This window comes from Pleurodeles waltl, chromosome 1_1 (genome assembly GCF_031143425.1).
Source record: "Pleurodeles waltl isolate 20211129_DDA chromosome 1_1, aPleWal1.hap1.20221129, whole genome shotgun sequence".
Taxonomy (NCBI): Eukaryota; Metazoa; Chordata; class Amphibia; order Caudata; family Salamandridae; genus Pleurodeles; species Pleurodeles waltl.
Window position 1 is genome coordinate 132459547 of NC_090436.1, and position 15572 is coordinate 132475118.

The 15572-nt window shown below is 46.6% G+C and overlaps 1 protein-coding gene across 1 annotated transcript in view; it reads right to left on the reverse strand.

The window, feature by feature from the left end:
- Nucleotides 1-15572, reverse strand: part of LOXHD1 (lipoxygenase homology PLAT domains 1) — a 929469-nt gene that overhangs the window by 850838 nt on the left and 63059 nt on the right. The window contains exon 5 of the mRNA XM_069218871.1: nt 10767-10901. Coding sequence (XP_069074972.1) covers nt 10767-10901 — 135 coding nt within the window. The remainder of the gene's footprint in view (nt 1-10766; nt 10902-15572) is intronic.

Genomic DNA, 15572 nt, shown 5'->3' on the forward strand with positions numbered 1-15572 from the left:
ACTCACAGTTATTGGAAAAGTGGTGTTGCTGGGGACCAGCAAGGCCCAGGAGGACTCAACCCAGGAGGGGGAGTCACAGGGGACCCTCGGCATCATAGAGAGTCCACAGGAACACAGACAGGACCAACAGGAGTCCCACAGGACGGGGACACAGAAGCTGCAGAAGCCCATGCAGCACTACAGAAAGGGATCCTACGCCACAGGAGAACCATGCAGAGGACTTAGCGTCACAGGAAGGATTGCTGGGGACTGAAGCTGCACGTTGCCTGAAGATTTCTTGGTGGAGATGCAAACAAGCCTTGGCAGTTACAAGAGACGTGGTGCACGGGGGTACATCTCTACGTGGGAAGGCAAAGGCTTACCCTCACCAAAGTTGCAAAGTTGGACAGCTGGCAGAGAGGACCAAGAGGACTACTCCTGACCACCACCCATGATGCAGGATCCACGCAGCTCAAGATGAGGGGAGATCCACACAGCTGGTTGTTGTTGCAGCAGGTGCCTACAGATGCAGGGGAGGGACTCCTTCACTCCAAGGAAGATTCCTTCTTTCTTGTTGTGCAGGCTGAAGAGTTGCTGTCTTCTGAGGATGCACAGCCGGGGAAATGTTGCAAAGCTGGCAACAGCCGTGGAAACAAAGTTGCAGAAGAGTCTTCTTCGTTGACAGTAGCGTTGTCCATTCCTGTCCGGTCCAGTCGTGGTTCCAGTGACCAGAAGTCAAAGTGGAGGTTGCTTAGGAATACTGCTGGAGTCTTGCAAGCCGAATCTGAGCACCCACCAAAAAAGAGAGTCCCTAAATAGCCCTGAAAGGGGAATTGGTCACCTAGCCAGGTAAGCACATATCAAGAGGGGGCTCTGATGTCACCTGCCTGGCCTGGCCACTCAGATGCTTCCAGAGTTCCCTGCCAACCTTGGAAACAAGATGGCAGGACCCAGGGATCCTCTGGAGAAGCTCTGAGCACCACCCCTGGGTGGTGATGAACAGAGGAGTGGTCACTCCCCTTTCCATTATCCAGTTTCACACCAGAGCAGGGACTGGGGGGTCCCTGAGCCGGTGTGGACTGGTTTATGCATGGAGGGCACCAAATGTGCCCTTCAAAGCATACCAATGGCTTGAGGAGGCTACCCTCCCAAGCCAGTCACACCTATTTCCAAAGGGAGAGGGTGTTACCTCCGTCTCCCAAAGGAAACCCTCTGTTCTGCCTTCCTGGGCTTGATCTGATCAGAAACCTGTCTGAGGGGTGGCAGCAGCTTAGGCTGACAGGAAAACATGTTTGAGACGAAACATGCCCAGGTTCAGAGTTACCATTATGTAGCTGGACATAGGTACTGACCTATGTCCAGTACACGTGTAAAATGGCGTTGCCACACTCACAAAGTCCAGGAAAATGGATCTGGAGTTTGTGGGGGCACCTATGCTAGTCCAGGGGTACCCTCACACACAGCTACGTGAACCCTGCCCTCTGGCCTGAGAGGACCTACCATAGGGATGACTTAGTGACCTGGTGCAGTGACTTGTAGTGAAAACCTGTGCATGCACCTGTTTCACGCAGACTGCAATGGCAGGCCTGCAGAACCCTTTGCATGGGCTCCCTATGGTTGTCAGAATAACTGCTGCAGCCCATAGGGTTCCTCTGGTATCCCAATGCCCTGGGTACATATGCACTCCATACTAGGGACTTACATGGGGCACCAGTATGCCAAATGTGGGGTGAAAAAGGTTCCAGCAAACAAGTTTAAAGGAGAAAGCATAACCACGGGGGACCTGGTTAGCAGGATCCCATTGAACACAGTCAAACATACTGACAAACAGGCCACAAAGTGGGGGTAACCATACTACAAAGAGGCTACTTTCCTACAATGGGAAACTGTCAAAACAAATAGCAAAATGAGTTTACAAAATAATGATTCTTAAAAACCAATAGCACTGCTTCCAGTAATGCAGCTTGAATCGAATGTATGATGGAGCCACGCATGCTGGAACCACGCATGCCTTAACAATGCGGTCGGAACAAGGACCGTGTTGTTACCACGCATGCCTTTACCTCGCGTGCCTTTACAGTGATTTTTCGTTGTAAAAACATGCCCAGTAAAGGCATGTGTGGGAATGGCATGTGTGGTTCTATCATAACACCCCGCCACCCGCCCTGAGGCCCAAAAGTACCCCACCATTAAAAAAAAAAAAAAAAACAGCACATCCCCCACCCTAAAATACCGAACCCCCACCTCTAAAAAAAATTAGCCCAACACTCCACCCACCGAAGCCCTTAATCCACCCACACTCCTAAAAGCTAAAAAAAAAAAATAGCGCAACCCCTTACCCTCAAATACCCAACCCCCCACCCGCCCCTAAAAAAGTAATAGCCCACAACCTCCCTAAGCACTTAATCTACCCCACCCCTAAAACCTTACAAAAAATAGCGCAACCACCTACCCTAAAATTCCCAACCCCCACCCACCCAAGCCCTTAATCCACCCAACATCTAAATTCCCCCCCAAAAATAGCACAACCCCCTACCCTAAAATGCCCAACCACCCGCTCCTAAAAAAATAAATCAGCTTAACCCCCCCACCTCAAGCCCTTAATCAGCCACCACCCCTAAAACCTAAAAAAAAAATAGAGCGACCCCCTACCCTAAAATGCCCAACCCATTTCCTTAATCCACCCCACCCCAAAACCTAAAAAAAATAACAGCGCGACCTCCCTGCCCTTAAATCCCCAAATCCCCCCAACCCCGGCCCTAAAAAAAAATAGCTCACCCCCCACACCCACACCAAACCCTTAATACACATCACCCCTAAAAATTAAAACACAAAAATAGCGCAATCCCCCACCCTAAACCCTACCATAAAAATTTTTTTGCTAATACCACCCACCCGCCCCTAAAAAAAAAAACACCCACCCCAAACCCTTAATCCACCCTCTACTCCTAAAACTACCCCCACCCAGCCCCACTTACCTCACTGCGTCCTCTACCGATCCACTCTGCCTTTTTCTGTGCCTTAACTACGCATATGCGTAGTTTAGCTCATGCATGGTTAAGGCACAGAAAAAGGCAGTTGTTGTTCCGGCAAGCGTGGTTACGCTTGCGTGGGAAACATCTACGTTATTTAGGACGTTTTCCACTTGAATCAGATAATCTATTTTCCTTGGTATGTGTTTTTCACCCCTGTGCAGGCTATAATATTTGTCTCAATGCTGCACTGTGATCATTGCTAGTGAGGCACCCATGAAATCAGAAGTAAAAATGTGAATTAATGACTGACTGCAGGAGAAATGAATTAAGTATTAAGTATGGTATTTATAAGAAGTGCACTACACATTCAGGGCCTGATTACAACCTTGGCGGATGGGATACTCCGTCACAAACGTGACGGATATCCCGCCCGCCGTATTACAAGTTCCATTATATCCTATGGAACTTGTAAAACCGAGGGCGGGATATCCGTCTTAACTGTGATTTAGTTAATGAACATGAAATTAGGGTGTGCACATTCAAAGCAAAAAAAATAAAAAATAAATTATATATATATACATATATATATATATATATATATATATATATATATATATATATATATATATATGAAAGAAGTGACTCAAACAGATCTCACTAAAGAACAAAAATATATTTCTACTACATCGTTTCAGCTTCCGCCTTCCTCAGGTAGTACAAGATGGTTTGCTCAGTGGCTGCACAGCTGACACTGGTGGATTTTCAAAAAGCATCCTGAGTGAAGATTCCAATTACAATGTGGAATCAATGCAGTCCTGAGAACTCTTCAGATATGCAGAAATCAAGAGGTATTGTCAGTGATGTTCAGTCCATCTGGATGCAGAGATTTTAAACGGTACATTCAGAAATTTTCTCTGATGTCCAGTAGTTCTTTCTTGAACCAGCCTGTAGCCAACCATTTTAACCTTGTGGACCATTTACTATCAGATTTGAAGATTTTCCCTGTGGAACATGTTTTAAAGGAATTAGATTGCTAGTTTGAAAATGCCACTTTTAGAAAGTAGGCATTTTCTTGCTTAATCCATTCTATGACTGTTTGTGGATTCCCCGTCTGGGTCAGTTTGACAGTTGGGCTGTTCACACCTCTCCTCTAGACAGTGACACAAAGGGGGCTGGGGAGTAGCCTGCATATCTTGATTAGCCATCTGTGCTGGAGGGGAGGGGAGGAGTGGTCACTCACACCTGAAAGGACTGTGCCTGCCCTCACACAATGCCGTCTCTGACTCCCTGGTGAGTGTCTGGGACCTGGCCTGGACAATGAAGGATCTTGCAAACACTTGAGACTTTGTTTTGAAGTTTGCCAACTTCAAAGGCAGAACTGGGTATAAGAAGAAGACCCAAAACCCCATACTTTTAGAATCCGCCCAGGAGAAGAGCTGAAGAGCTGAAAGAGGAGTACTGACCCTTTGCTGTGTTGCTTTGCTGGACTGGCCTGCAGTTGCTGCTTCTGCCTGAAGAGTGCAAAGGGTGAACTTGCTGTGTGTCCGGCTTGAGAAAATTCTCCAAGGGCTTGGAGTATAGCTTGCATCCTGTTGGAAGTCTCAGGGACACCAAAGACTTCAGTTTCCTCGACCTGCAGCACTGGGAACTGTGTGTTTTGTGCTATTCAAGAGGAGAACCCACCGCAACGCCGCCAACGACGCCGCTGGCCTGCACCGGGACCTGCAGACGCCATACAGAGTCGCATTGCCCTGCTTTGCACCGCGACCTCTGGTCTCACCGATGCAGTCATCGGACGACTTCACTGAGCCGCTGCTCGCACCGCGACCTGTGGGCCCCGCACTCCGGCATCGCCTGCTCACACTGCAGCCTGGGCATCCCCAACGCCGCCACTCCTGCTGACACCGGCACCGCTGCCTGCACCGTGGCCTGTGGATACCGCTCGTGAGGTACACGAAGCACCGTCCCGTCCTGCACCGCAGCCCTGGTCCACCAACGCCAGCACCATTGACTCCTGTGTCCTTCACCAGGCATCCTGCCTGCACCGTGGCCTGTGGACATCGCTCGTGAGGGTCACAAAGCACCATCCCGCAACTCTGGCTTGGGCCTACCGACGACAGCGCTTCAGCAACGACGACGACGCTGCCTGCACCGTGACCTGTGGACACTGCAGGTCGCACCGCCCCGCTTCACACCGCAGCTCTGGTCTCACCGACGCCGCAAGACGCAGTCACCGAGCCTCTGCCTGCACGTGACCTGTGGACACCACACGTTGCATCGTCCCGCTTCGCACCGCAGCCACGCCGCAATCCACGCCGGCGCACCTGACTTCATCAGCCTGGAGTTCGATCTGCAACGCGTGTGACCTCAAGGGCCCGACGACTCCTGCACCGACTCTGGAACCGACACCGTGACGTCAGTGACGCCGCTCTCCAGAGCTCACCGCAAGGATCACGACGCCCTGCAAATCCAAGGTACTGTTTGTGGGTCTTCCCGACACCGTAGCTGGCCCGCAACACCGCAGCCGGCCTGAACTGTTGGTTTTGTTGATTACGACGCCGTCATAGCCCCAGGTGGAGCTATCGACTTCAAGGAACTGTAGTTTTGAGTAAATCTTGCAGAATTCATATTTTTCTTACTGTATGTGGAATATTTATCGTATTTGGTCTTGTTTTATATAGATAAATATTGGCTTTTTTTCTAAAACTGGTGTGGTGTCCTTTTGTAGTGTTTTCACTTATTACTGTGTGTTATGTGCAAATGCTTTACACATTGCTTCTGAGATAAGCCTGACTGCTCGTGCCAAGCTACCAAGGGGGTGACCAGGGGTTATCTGAGCGGGTATGTCCCTTATCCTGACTAGAGTGAGGGTCTCTACTTGGACAGGGTGCAAACCGACTGCCAACTAGAGACCCCATTTCTAACATTGTAATAAACAGTAAATGTTTTTAGGATTATTACTAAGTCAAGATTAATTTCTATTTTATATGTACTTTAATTGGCCTAGTTAAATAAAAAATATAGGGGGTCATTTCAACCCTGGTGGTACCGGACCGCCAGGGCTGAAATGACGGAAGCACCGCCAACAGGCTGGCGGTGCTTCCAGGCTCATAACGACCGCGGCCGGCGGTTTTCTGCCACATTTGCCCTGGCGGTGATAATCCGCCTGGGCAGCGCCGCTAGCAGCGCTGCGCAAGGCATTACGAGTCCCCGACCGCCAGCCTTTTCCCGGCGGTTTTAACCGCCAGGAAAAGGCTGGCGGTATGGGGAGTCACGGGGCCCCCTGACAGGGCCCCACACTGCTTTTCACTGTCTGCACATCAGACAGTATGACAAGCGCGACGGGTGCAACTGCACCCGTCTCACAGCCGCAACACCGCCGGCTCCATTTGGAGCCGGCTCCCATGTTGCGGCCCACATCCCCGCTGGGCCGGTGGGCGGAAACTCGGTTTCCGCCCACCGGCCCAGCGGGGATGTCAAAATGGGCACCGCGGGAGTGCGGCCGCATGGCGGTTACAACTTGGCAGGCGGCGGTTGCCGCCCGCCAATGTTGTAATGAGGCCCATAATGCTGGTCCTTTTAACAGTGTAAGTGTTAGGATAGGTGTTGCTTATTTTTAAAATTAATTTGTTGAACTTAATTTAATTAGGTGTTTATTGGAAACCTATTTCTAACCTTACCAGTGTTAAAAGTTATGTTTCTTAATTTGATGTAACTTTATTTTAATTAATACAATTGAATATTAAACATTACCTAAGGTTAAGACTGGCATTAAGGTTATGCCACAAGGTCTTTTTTTGTGAATGTAAAACTTGATTTAATATAACTGGATTAATATACATAAAGGGAAATATTTATCAGTGGTCAAGATTAGGGTGTGGGGGTTAGGGACAAACATTGGGATGACGACGCAGAGATTACAGCAGTGGAGGTAAAGATGCGTACCCAAGCAGGAGGAATGCTGAGATCCCATAGAGAAGTTAAACGAGCAGGCTGTATTATTACTGCACACACTACTATTCAACTCTCACTTTGAGGTACCTTGTTCAGCAACTGATCCCCGTCCCCAGAAGCAGAAAGGCATGGTGAAGTCAGTTAAGAGAAGGACTATAGCAAGGTACATGTTTAACGGAGTACACGCTACGTAAGGACATGCGTGAGACTACCACCTGTGCCTGACATTGGTATACAAATGCTGGGTCTAATTATGGCAGAAGTAAAGATGTTGACATAGGATAAATGCACCAGATGTCAATCATATGCATAGTGAAAGGTTATACGGAAATCCTGGCATGGATCCAGGCCCTCAGTGAACAATGTTGAATATATCTCTGCTTTTTTATCAAAGAATGCAAATATGTATTCATTAGAGACATCAAGGGGCCCGTGCTTTTGATAAAGACATTACATTCTTACATGGGATCACTAAAAGAAGCGAGAATTCATTATTTGAAAAAAACAGAACCTTGTCCTAATCCTAACAATTGAGCATACCTTCTCTTGTACTCTATGGAATTTTTTTCTGATGTTCTCGCCCAACTCGTTTGTCCACAATCATGTTGTTCCACCTTCTCATCTGTTACTTTTCACATAGCTACAAAGAGCTTGTTTTAAGTGTTAAAATGAATCTTATAACAATTCACTTTAATAACTAAAGGGAACATCGTTTGAATAAAACAAAAATTAAAAAAACATGAAAAAAACATAAATTCATGTTGATTAATTCCATCAAAAATTTATAAATTGCAACTTTTCCTTAAATGATTCCCTGTGAAAGAATGCATCGCCACTGTGATTAACACAGATTAACACAGACTGACTGGCAGTGTAAGGCCAAATCCATGACCTTGAAATGAGGAGACCTGACTTTTAATCGCAGCTTTAATGGGTTTCTGGGCAAATTCCTTTATCTTCCTGAGCAGCATGCAAAAACAAGCTTTAGCAAAGCGGATGGGTCTTGCTTGCATTTTCAGTTGTAAACCACATCTCTTGCCTTTCCTTAGTAATGAGTAATCAATATAAACCTCGGTCACCAAGAGAAACATTGACCTGACCTCTAGCAACAGCTACAGGTGTCTAACCAGACTTAAAAAGGTTAACTGGGACACCCTAACATATCTGACAGGAACCCAACAGCCCTGTTAACTCCATTTGCCACCTTGCAGTATCTACCTGGAAGTCAGTTGTTCTGAAGTTATTAAAATATATGATATGGGTGGTTTGGCTCCTGCAGGACAAAGTAACTCAGACACCTTTGGCTCTCAGAGTTGCTACACACTAGCCCCCAGTCGTCCTGCACAGCTAGAGTCAGGTGGCTTTACAAACGATAACTTACACACCTTCACACTCAAAGAAAGAGTTGCTCAAAAAGCATACGTATTTTTTCAAAGACCCGTGATAATTAAAAATATGCTATATCCCCCGTAGTGTTCGGGACCACACGTTTTGTCAATTTAACAGGACACAAATCACCTAATGATTCAGGTTAGATTTGAACCTGTGAACTTCAGGTAACACACATAACAAAAACAAGGCCTCTGCGCTGCGTGTGGCTTCCCTTGCACATGGGCTCACCACGGTGAGACCAGCAGGGAGCCACCTGGAGACTCTGTGCTGCGTGTGGCTTCCCTTGCACTAGGGCTCACCACGGTGAGACCAGCAGGGAGCCACCTGGAGACTGTGCTGCGTGTGGCTTCCCTTGCACTAGGGCTCACCACGGTGAGACCTGCAGGGAGCCACCTGGAGACTCTGTGCTGCGTGTGGCTTCCCTTGCACTAGGGCTCACCACGGTGAGACCTGCAGGGAGCCACCTGGAGACTCTGCGCTGCGTGTGGCTTCCCTTGCACTAGGGCTCACCACGGTGAGACCTGCAGGGAGCCACCTGGAGACTCTGCACTGCGTGTGGCTTCCCTTGCACTAGGGCTCACCACGGTGAGACCTGCAGGGAGCCACCTGGAGACTCTGCGCTGCGTGTGGCTTCCCTTGCACTAGGGCTCACCACGGTGAGACCTGCAGGGAGCCACCTGGAGACACTGAGTGATGTCTCTTCAGGGGAGACACTGGCGGCAGGGCCTGCCTGGCTTGGCCAGGTCGATATGAGATTAGTAAAAAGATTTCGATGAAACTTGGAGACAGGAAACTTTGTTCCCATTCACCAACGAATAAAAAGAAAAAAAAAGGAAAGATTTGTGAAAAGCTGTGAGCTGACCCAAAACGTAAAATTAGAGAACAAACAATCTAATCACTGAGGGTGGCTGACCCAAAGCCCCGTGCTGTATATCACATTTGTTATTTTTGTGTTACTAACACAAGCTGTGGCAACAACTGAAGCTGTCAAGCTAAACCTATTCACACTTGGTATGGCAACTAAGCAGAGGAAAGGAAAAACCTTTCCCAGATCCCCTTTACCCTTCCATTAATGACTACCTGCGAAGTCCATCTATACGTCTGGGACTCAGCAATGCATAGAGAACTCTGCCTCTGATAGGAAAGCTGCAGCTGGGCAACCTGGTCTTCCCTATTCATTGGCGCTAATAATCAGCACAGCCTAAGTCAGTGGTTTTAAACTTGTTAGTGCCGCCCCCCCCCAAGTGAGGAAAAATAAATCATCGGGCCCCCTCTTCAGAAATTTTCATAACAATTCTATTAAGTTGGCAATGTTTAAATAAGTCTGGACTTACTTAAACATTGTATTTAAGCTCTGTTACCTTTTTACAAATGCAATACACATTTTTTCTGCTTAAAACAAAGCACTATTATCTGCATAATCTTTTTGGCCAGAGCCTGGCGCCCCCCCCAGGGTCCACTTCAGGCCCCCTTGGGGGGCCCGCCCCCAAGTTTGAAGACCCCTGCCCTGAGACCATAAATAACCTGATCTTTATCTTGCACAGCATTAGATGCTGCTCCCTTATTCTCATCTCCCGAATGTTTATTAATTATTTACCTGTTTCGCTCCACTCCCATTTCTTTCATATATTGAGTACGAAGCACTGATTGCAAAACAGTAGTCGCCTTTGCAACAAATATTTTTGTGACTAGTGTTATTTTGCAACCCAACATATGTACTAATAGGTCGGTTTGCAAAATATCAAATCTTAGTGGGGTACAATTCATCCTATTTCATGACTATTAACTACTGTGACTCATTATGTTTCACAGCAATCACAGGAATGCTAGGATGAGCAGACCACCATGTCTGTGATTGTTTTTAAATAAAGCAGTCATTTTTTTCAAATGCAGTCAATTTTCCTTAAAGGAAAATGGATACATTAAAAAATATGTAAAGTTTAAGTAATGTTTTGGGAATTTGAGTTTTTTTTAACGCAAAAAGGTGTTCGTACAACTGGCTCAGACTTTTTTAGGATGTTCTATGATCAAATAGTTTCATACAAATCTCCAAGTCAGTGATTACCTTTTAAAAAGCTCCTTCTCCCTTCATGCATAGAATGCAGCATAGAAATTCCAATTTGAAATCGGCACATCTTGGTCACCTCTTTAATTTGGAGGACGACAACGTTTAAAAAAAAATCAAAATGTCCAGGCTTATCAGCAATTGAACGTGTTATTTACAAGAGCTTAATGCCTGGCCAGAAAGCTGGACACCGGTGGATATTGCCAAAAGAAACATGATCTTGCAGCTGTCCAGTTTTAGGAATCCAGTTGTTGCAGGTGAAAGTCTAACACAGTAAAAGGGAGCCATACTCCCAATCTCGTATTTAACCATGTGCCAGATATGTGCCAGGTATAAAACCAGGGAAAGTGCTTCAGTTCTCTTAAGTGCCAACCTCTACAAATATCTACTGTTGCTCTTACCCTTGCATCCGTGCCCGAGTTCCTCTTGTCTCCAGTCTTCACAGCCACTTTGTACAGCACTTTTGTAGGAGCGACCGGGCCAGGCCAGGTGTTGTACCTCTCCGACCTGTGCGAGGGAGCACTTTTGGCACGCTTCTTTAAAGAAAAGAGTAACCATGTTACAAATCTGTATGTAAAAGGGTCCTCCAGGCAGTTTCGTATCATAACATGAGTTTTTTTTCCACATATCACAGACTGAGTGCTGAATTACCTCTCGAAGTTTTAAATTTGAGCAAATAAATATATGACCTAGTGATTTGCGCAGGACCTAAGTGACAAGTCACGAACCTACCTCTTTAGTGTGCACAGGCTTTAATCAAGGACCAGAAGAGATCCCCTCCCAAGATAAGCCTTAATAAACAGTGCTGTGCATGGCTTCTATTGGAAGCCATTACTGTGAACACAAGTTTCAACATCCATTTCTTCATGGTTTTGGTGTCAGAGAAGAAAATATTTTTTAATTCAGAGCAGTGAAAAACTGGGCTCTACTTTGACAGAAAGTGGGCCAATCATCTCCTCAGGGTCTCTACAGACCAAAGGAAGCTGGTGGAATGGTGACCGACCATCCACTGCCCCTCCCACCTCTCTCCCATCTCAGCAGAAAGGAGAGGGGCGAGGCAGTGCTTAATTTGTAAATAAAAACGTGCCGGTGCCCAAAGCCCTCCTCTTAAACACTTGGCTTCTGCAATTAAATGTGGGAACACAGAATACTGAGGCAGCGTTATCCTTAAAACATCTCGGGCCTCTTCAGTCCGTGTAAAGCCAGTCCCTGCCCCTTCAGCTCACTCTAGCAGCTTCCTGCTTTCTCCCATTGTGACGCTTTTCCCTCTCCTCCATTTTTCCTATAAGTGTCTTTCCCTCGCAGCAAATGCTTGAGGCAGAAGAATAAGCCCCGGGACGCAAAAATAAGTGCTGATGTTCAGCACCGGAAACAACAAGCACAAATTAAGCACTGGGGTGAGGGAATGTCAACTTTCGCCTTCCCTGTCAGCCAAAGGGCTGCACAGACCTGCAGCTGACAAGGGATTGACTGTGCACTGGCGGCTCCCAGAGCCTGTCTGGGGAGGACGAGGAAAGATGCAAAGGGTAGCAGGACACAGATATGGATTTTTTTTTTAATATGGAGAGGGGAGAGAGTTACCGAGAGCGGTGTAGGAGGGTGATATGACACCAGATGTTTTTCATAGTGGCATGGGATTGTGGGAAAGCGGTATTGAGGATGGTGCGGGAGGCTGGTCGGACACAAAGGTATACCTATATTTGGGTTAGGAAAGGGAAGGTATTTCTAAAACTGGTGGACAGGATGGCCGGATGCCTGTTTTTTTGTGTGGTGGGGTGGTGAGTGGGTGGGCAGATGGCAGAGGGTGGCAGGTGGGTGGTAGGACACCAGGTATGCTACGTTTATATTCACTTAGAACACCTTGGTGGAAATAAACTCACTATTCACAGCTACCCATTTACAGTAGTTTCTGTTGTTCATAGGTTCAATCGATTTTTGTTGACTAAGTGCTGTGACATACCATTGTAGAATCCAATTAATTTCAACATGACAAGACGTCATATTGCCCACAGCCCTCCAGCACCACCTCCCACCAGTCTCCAGAGGCCCCGGGGGAAAGGCGGATGCTGCTGCAACCCACTCCTCCATCTTTCCCCGGGTTCCTCCAGGCACCAGGTACATTTCATTAGATTATTTCTTGAAGGCTCATGCAAACCCTTACTATGCTTGACTATACAGGGAGTGCAGAATTATTAGGCAAGTTGTATTTTTGAGGATTAATTTTATTATTGAACAACAACCATGTTCTCAATGAACCCAAAAAACTCATCAATATCAAAGCTGAAATTTTTGGAAGTAGTTTTTAGTTTGTTTTCAGTTTTAGCTATGTTAGGGGGATATCTGTGTGTGCAGGTGACTATTACTGTGCATAATTATTAGGCAACTTAACAAAAAAAAATATATACCCATTTCAATTATTTATTATTACCAGTGAAACCAATATAACATCTCAACATTCACAAATATACATTTCTGACATTCAAAAACAAAACAAAAACAAATCAGTGACCAATATAGCCACCTTTCTTTGCAAGGACACTCAAAAGCCTGCCATCCATGGATTCTGTCAGTGTTTTGATCTGTTCACCATCAACATTGCGTGCAGCAGCAACCACAGCCTCCCAGACACTGTTCAGAGAGGTGTACTGTTTTCCCTCCTTGTAAATCTCACATTTGATGATGGACCACAGGTTCTCAATGGGGTTCAGATCAGGTGAACAAGGAGGCCATGTCATTAGATTTCCTTCTTTTATACCCTTTCTTGCCAGCCACGCTGTGGAGTACTTGGACGCGTGTGATGGAGCATTGTCCTGCATGAAAATCATGTTTTTCTTGAAGGATGCAGACTTCTTCCTGTACCACTGCTTGAAGAAGGTGTCTTCCAGGAACTGGCAGTAGGACTGGGAGTTGACCTTGACTCCATCCTCAACCCGAAAAGGCCCCACAAGCTCATCTTTGATGATACCAGCCCAAACCAGTACTCCACCTCCACCTTGCTGGCGTCTGAGTCGGACTGGAGCTCTCTGCCCTTTACCAATCCAGCCACGGGCCCATCCATCTGGCCCATCAAGACTCACTCTCATTTCATCAGTCCATAAAACCTTAGAAAAATCAGTCTTGAGATATTTCTTGGCCCAGTCTTGACGTTTCAGCTTGTGTGTCTTGTTCAGTGGTGGTCGTCTTTCAGCCTTTCTTACCTTGGCCATGTCTCTGAGTATTGCACACCTTGTGCTTTTGGGCACTCCAGTGATGTTGCAGCTCTGAAATATGGCCAAACTGGTGGCAAGTGGCATCGTGGCAGCTGCACGCTTGACTTTTCTCAGTTCATGGGCAGTTAATTTGCGCCTTGGTTTTTCCACACGCTTCTTGCGACCCTGTTGACTATTTTGAATGAAACGCTTGATTGTTCGATGATCACGCTTCAGAAGCTTTGCAATTTTAAGAGTGCTGCATCCCTCTGCAAGATATCTCACTATTTTTGACTTTTCTGAGCCTGTCAAGTCCTTCTTTTGACCCATTTTGCCAAAGGAAAGGAAGTTGCCTAATAATTATGCACACCTGATATAGGGTGTTGATGTCATTAGACCACACCCCTTCTCATTACAGAGATGCACATCACCTAATATGCTTAATTGGTAGTAGGCTTTCGAGCCTATACAGCTTGGAGTAAGACAACATGCATAAAGAGGATGATGTGGTCAAAATACTCATTTGCCTAATAATTCTGCACTCCCTGTAATGAAAATTCTGAGAAGAAGAAGGGATGCAGGGTACGTGGGAAATTAAATTGCACATGCTGTTGCCTCAGTGGCAGCCCTCAACATTTCGATCCGGTGCAGCACGAAGGGTGGGACTGCACAGTGCCGGATGCACACTCAAGACATTTCCCATGAGGTTGGAACCAGTCAGCTTTCCTAGAGCTTAGGGACTTAGGTTGTAGGTGGCCTGCTCCAAGCACCACTGACCTACTAGGTAACTGCTACTTCTCAACACCAGGGAAACCCAAAGCATCAACGCAAGCATCTGGTCTCAGTAACAGGACTTTCAGGATGCGGACGTGGAATATCACCTAAGTTGAAATGGTGTCAGACCTAATATATTCACTAAGTCATCCACCTCTCAGTGAATGAAGCACCTGATCCAGAGATCTGCCTGGATCTGTCACTTTTGCTTTATCTTCCATGTTCTCGGAGTGATGAAAGCGTGGACTGGTCTGCCCTGCTGGCTCTGTCCTTGCAGTGGAGATTGCACTTGCTGTGCTCTGAGAGCCAGGGACGCTCGCTTTGCAACTGCCTTGCTGCGCCTGTGCTATGAGGAAGCAAGGTTTGCCCTGCTTCTGCCCAAGGGGCTCCACTCCTTTTGCTCCATTTTATGAAAAAAAATGTTTCTTGAATGCAGTTCCATATATGTCTTATGATCCAGGGAGTGGTTCATTTGTTGTGACATGCCTATAGCTTTGAGGAAGGTGCCAGGCTGCATAAGGGCAATATTCCATTGCCAAAACATGTCACTGGGAAAGAGAAGCAGGGCCAGTTGCCTTACCCGCATATTTATAATCTTGTGATATGGGGACACCGGTACAAGACATTTTCAGCTGAGCTCACTAACACCTGTAACATAGTTCTCACAGTTCAACAAAGGGAGAAGATAAATGTCGACGTAAGGAACATAACCTCAACGAAAAATAAGGAATCCATAACTAGATGACTGCCTAGCCCGCGAACAGTAGAACTATCAGAAGCTTTCCAGAGCTAGATGTGGGGCCCACTGCTGGAGCACCACTCTAGGTAGGTCACGGGCATCATCCCAGGGGTACGAGTGTATGTTAATTCTTCCGGGAGTTTCGTACTTCTTGTATATCCATGTCTGTTTATGGAGAGCATACAAGTCTTTTAACTCCTCCCAATCTCTTTAGCACATCACCTACTTTTGTTGTACCTGTCCTGTCTGAGGGGCTAGTGTGATGCTCCCCGTGCTACTGCCACCTGTCATTTTCATATTCTTTGTGTTAGGGAAGGTGGCGCTGCTGCTGCCCTTGTTGTACTTTTGTTGTGTTGTTAAGCTCAACATATAGTTTTCCACTACAAAAAGGCGCAATGATTTGCTTTGCCAATGATATTTTTAATGCATGATGTGACTGAAAGAGTAAACTCACAAAATATGTGACCAGAGTTTACTTTTGATTTTATGTGGGAAACAATACATTT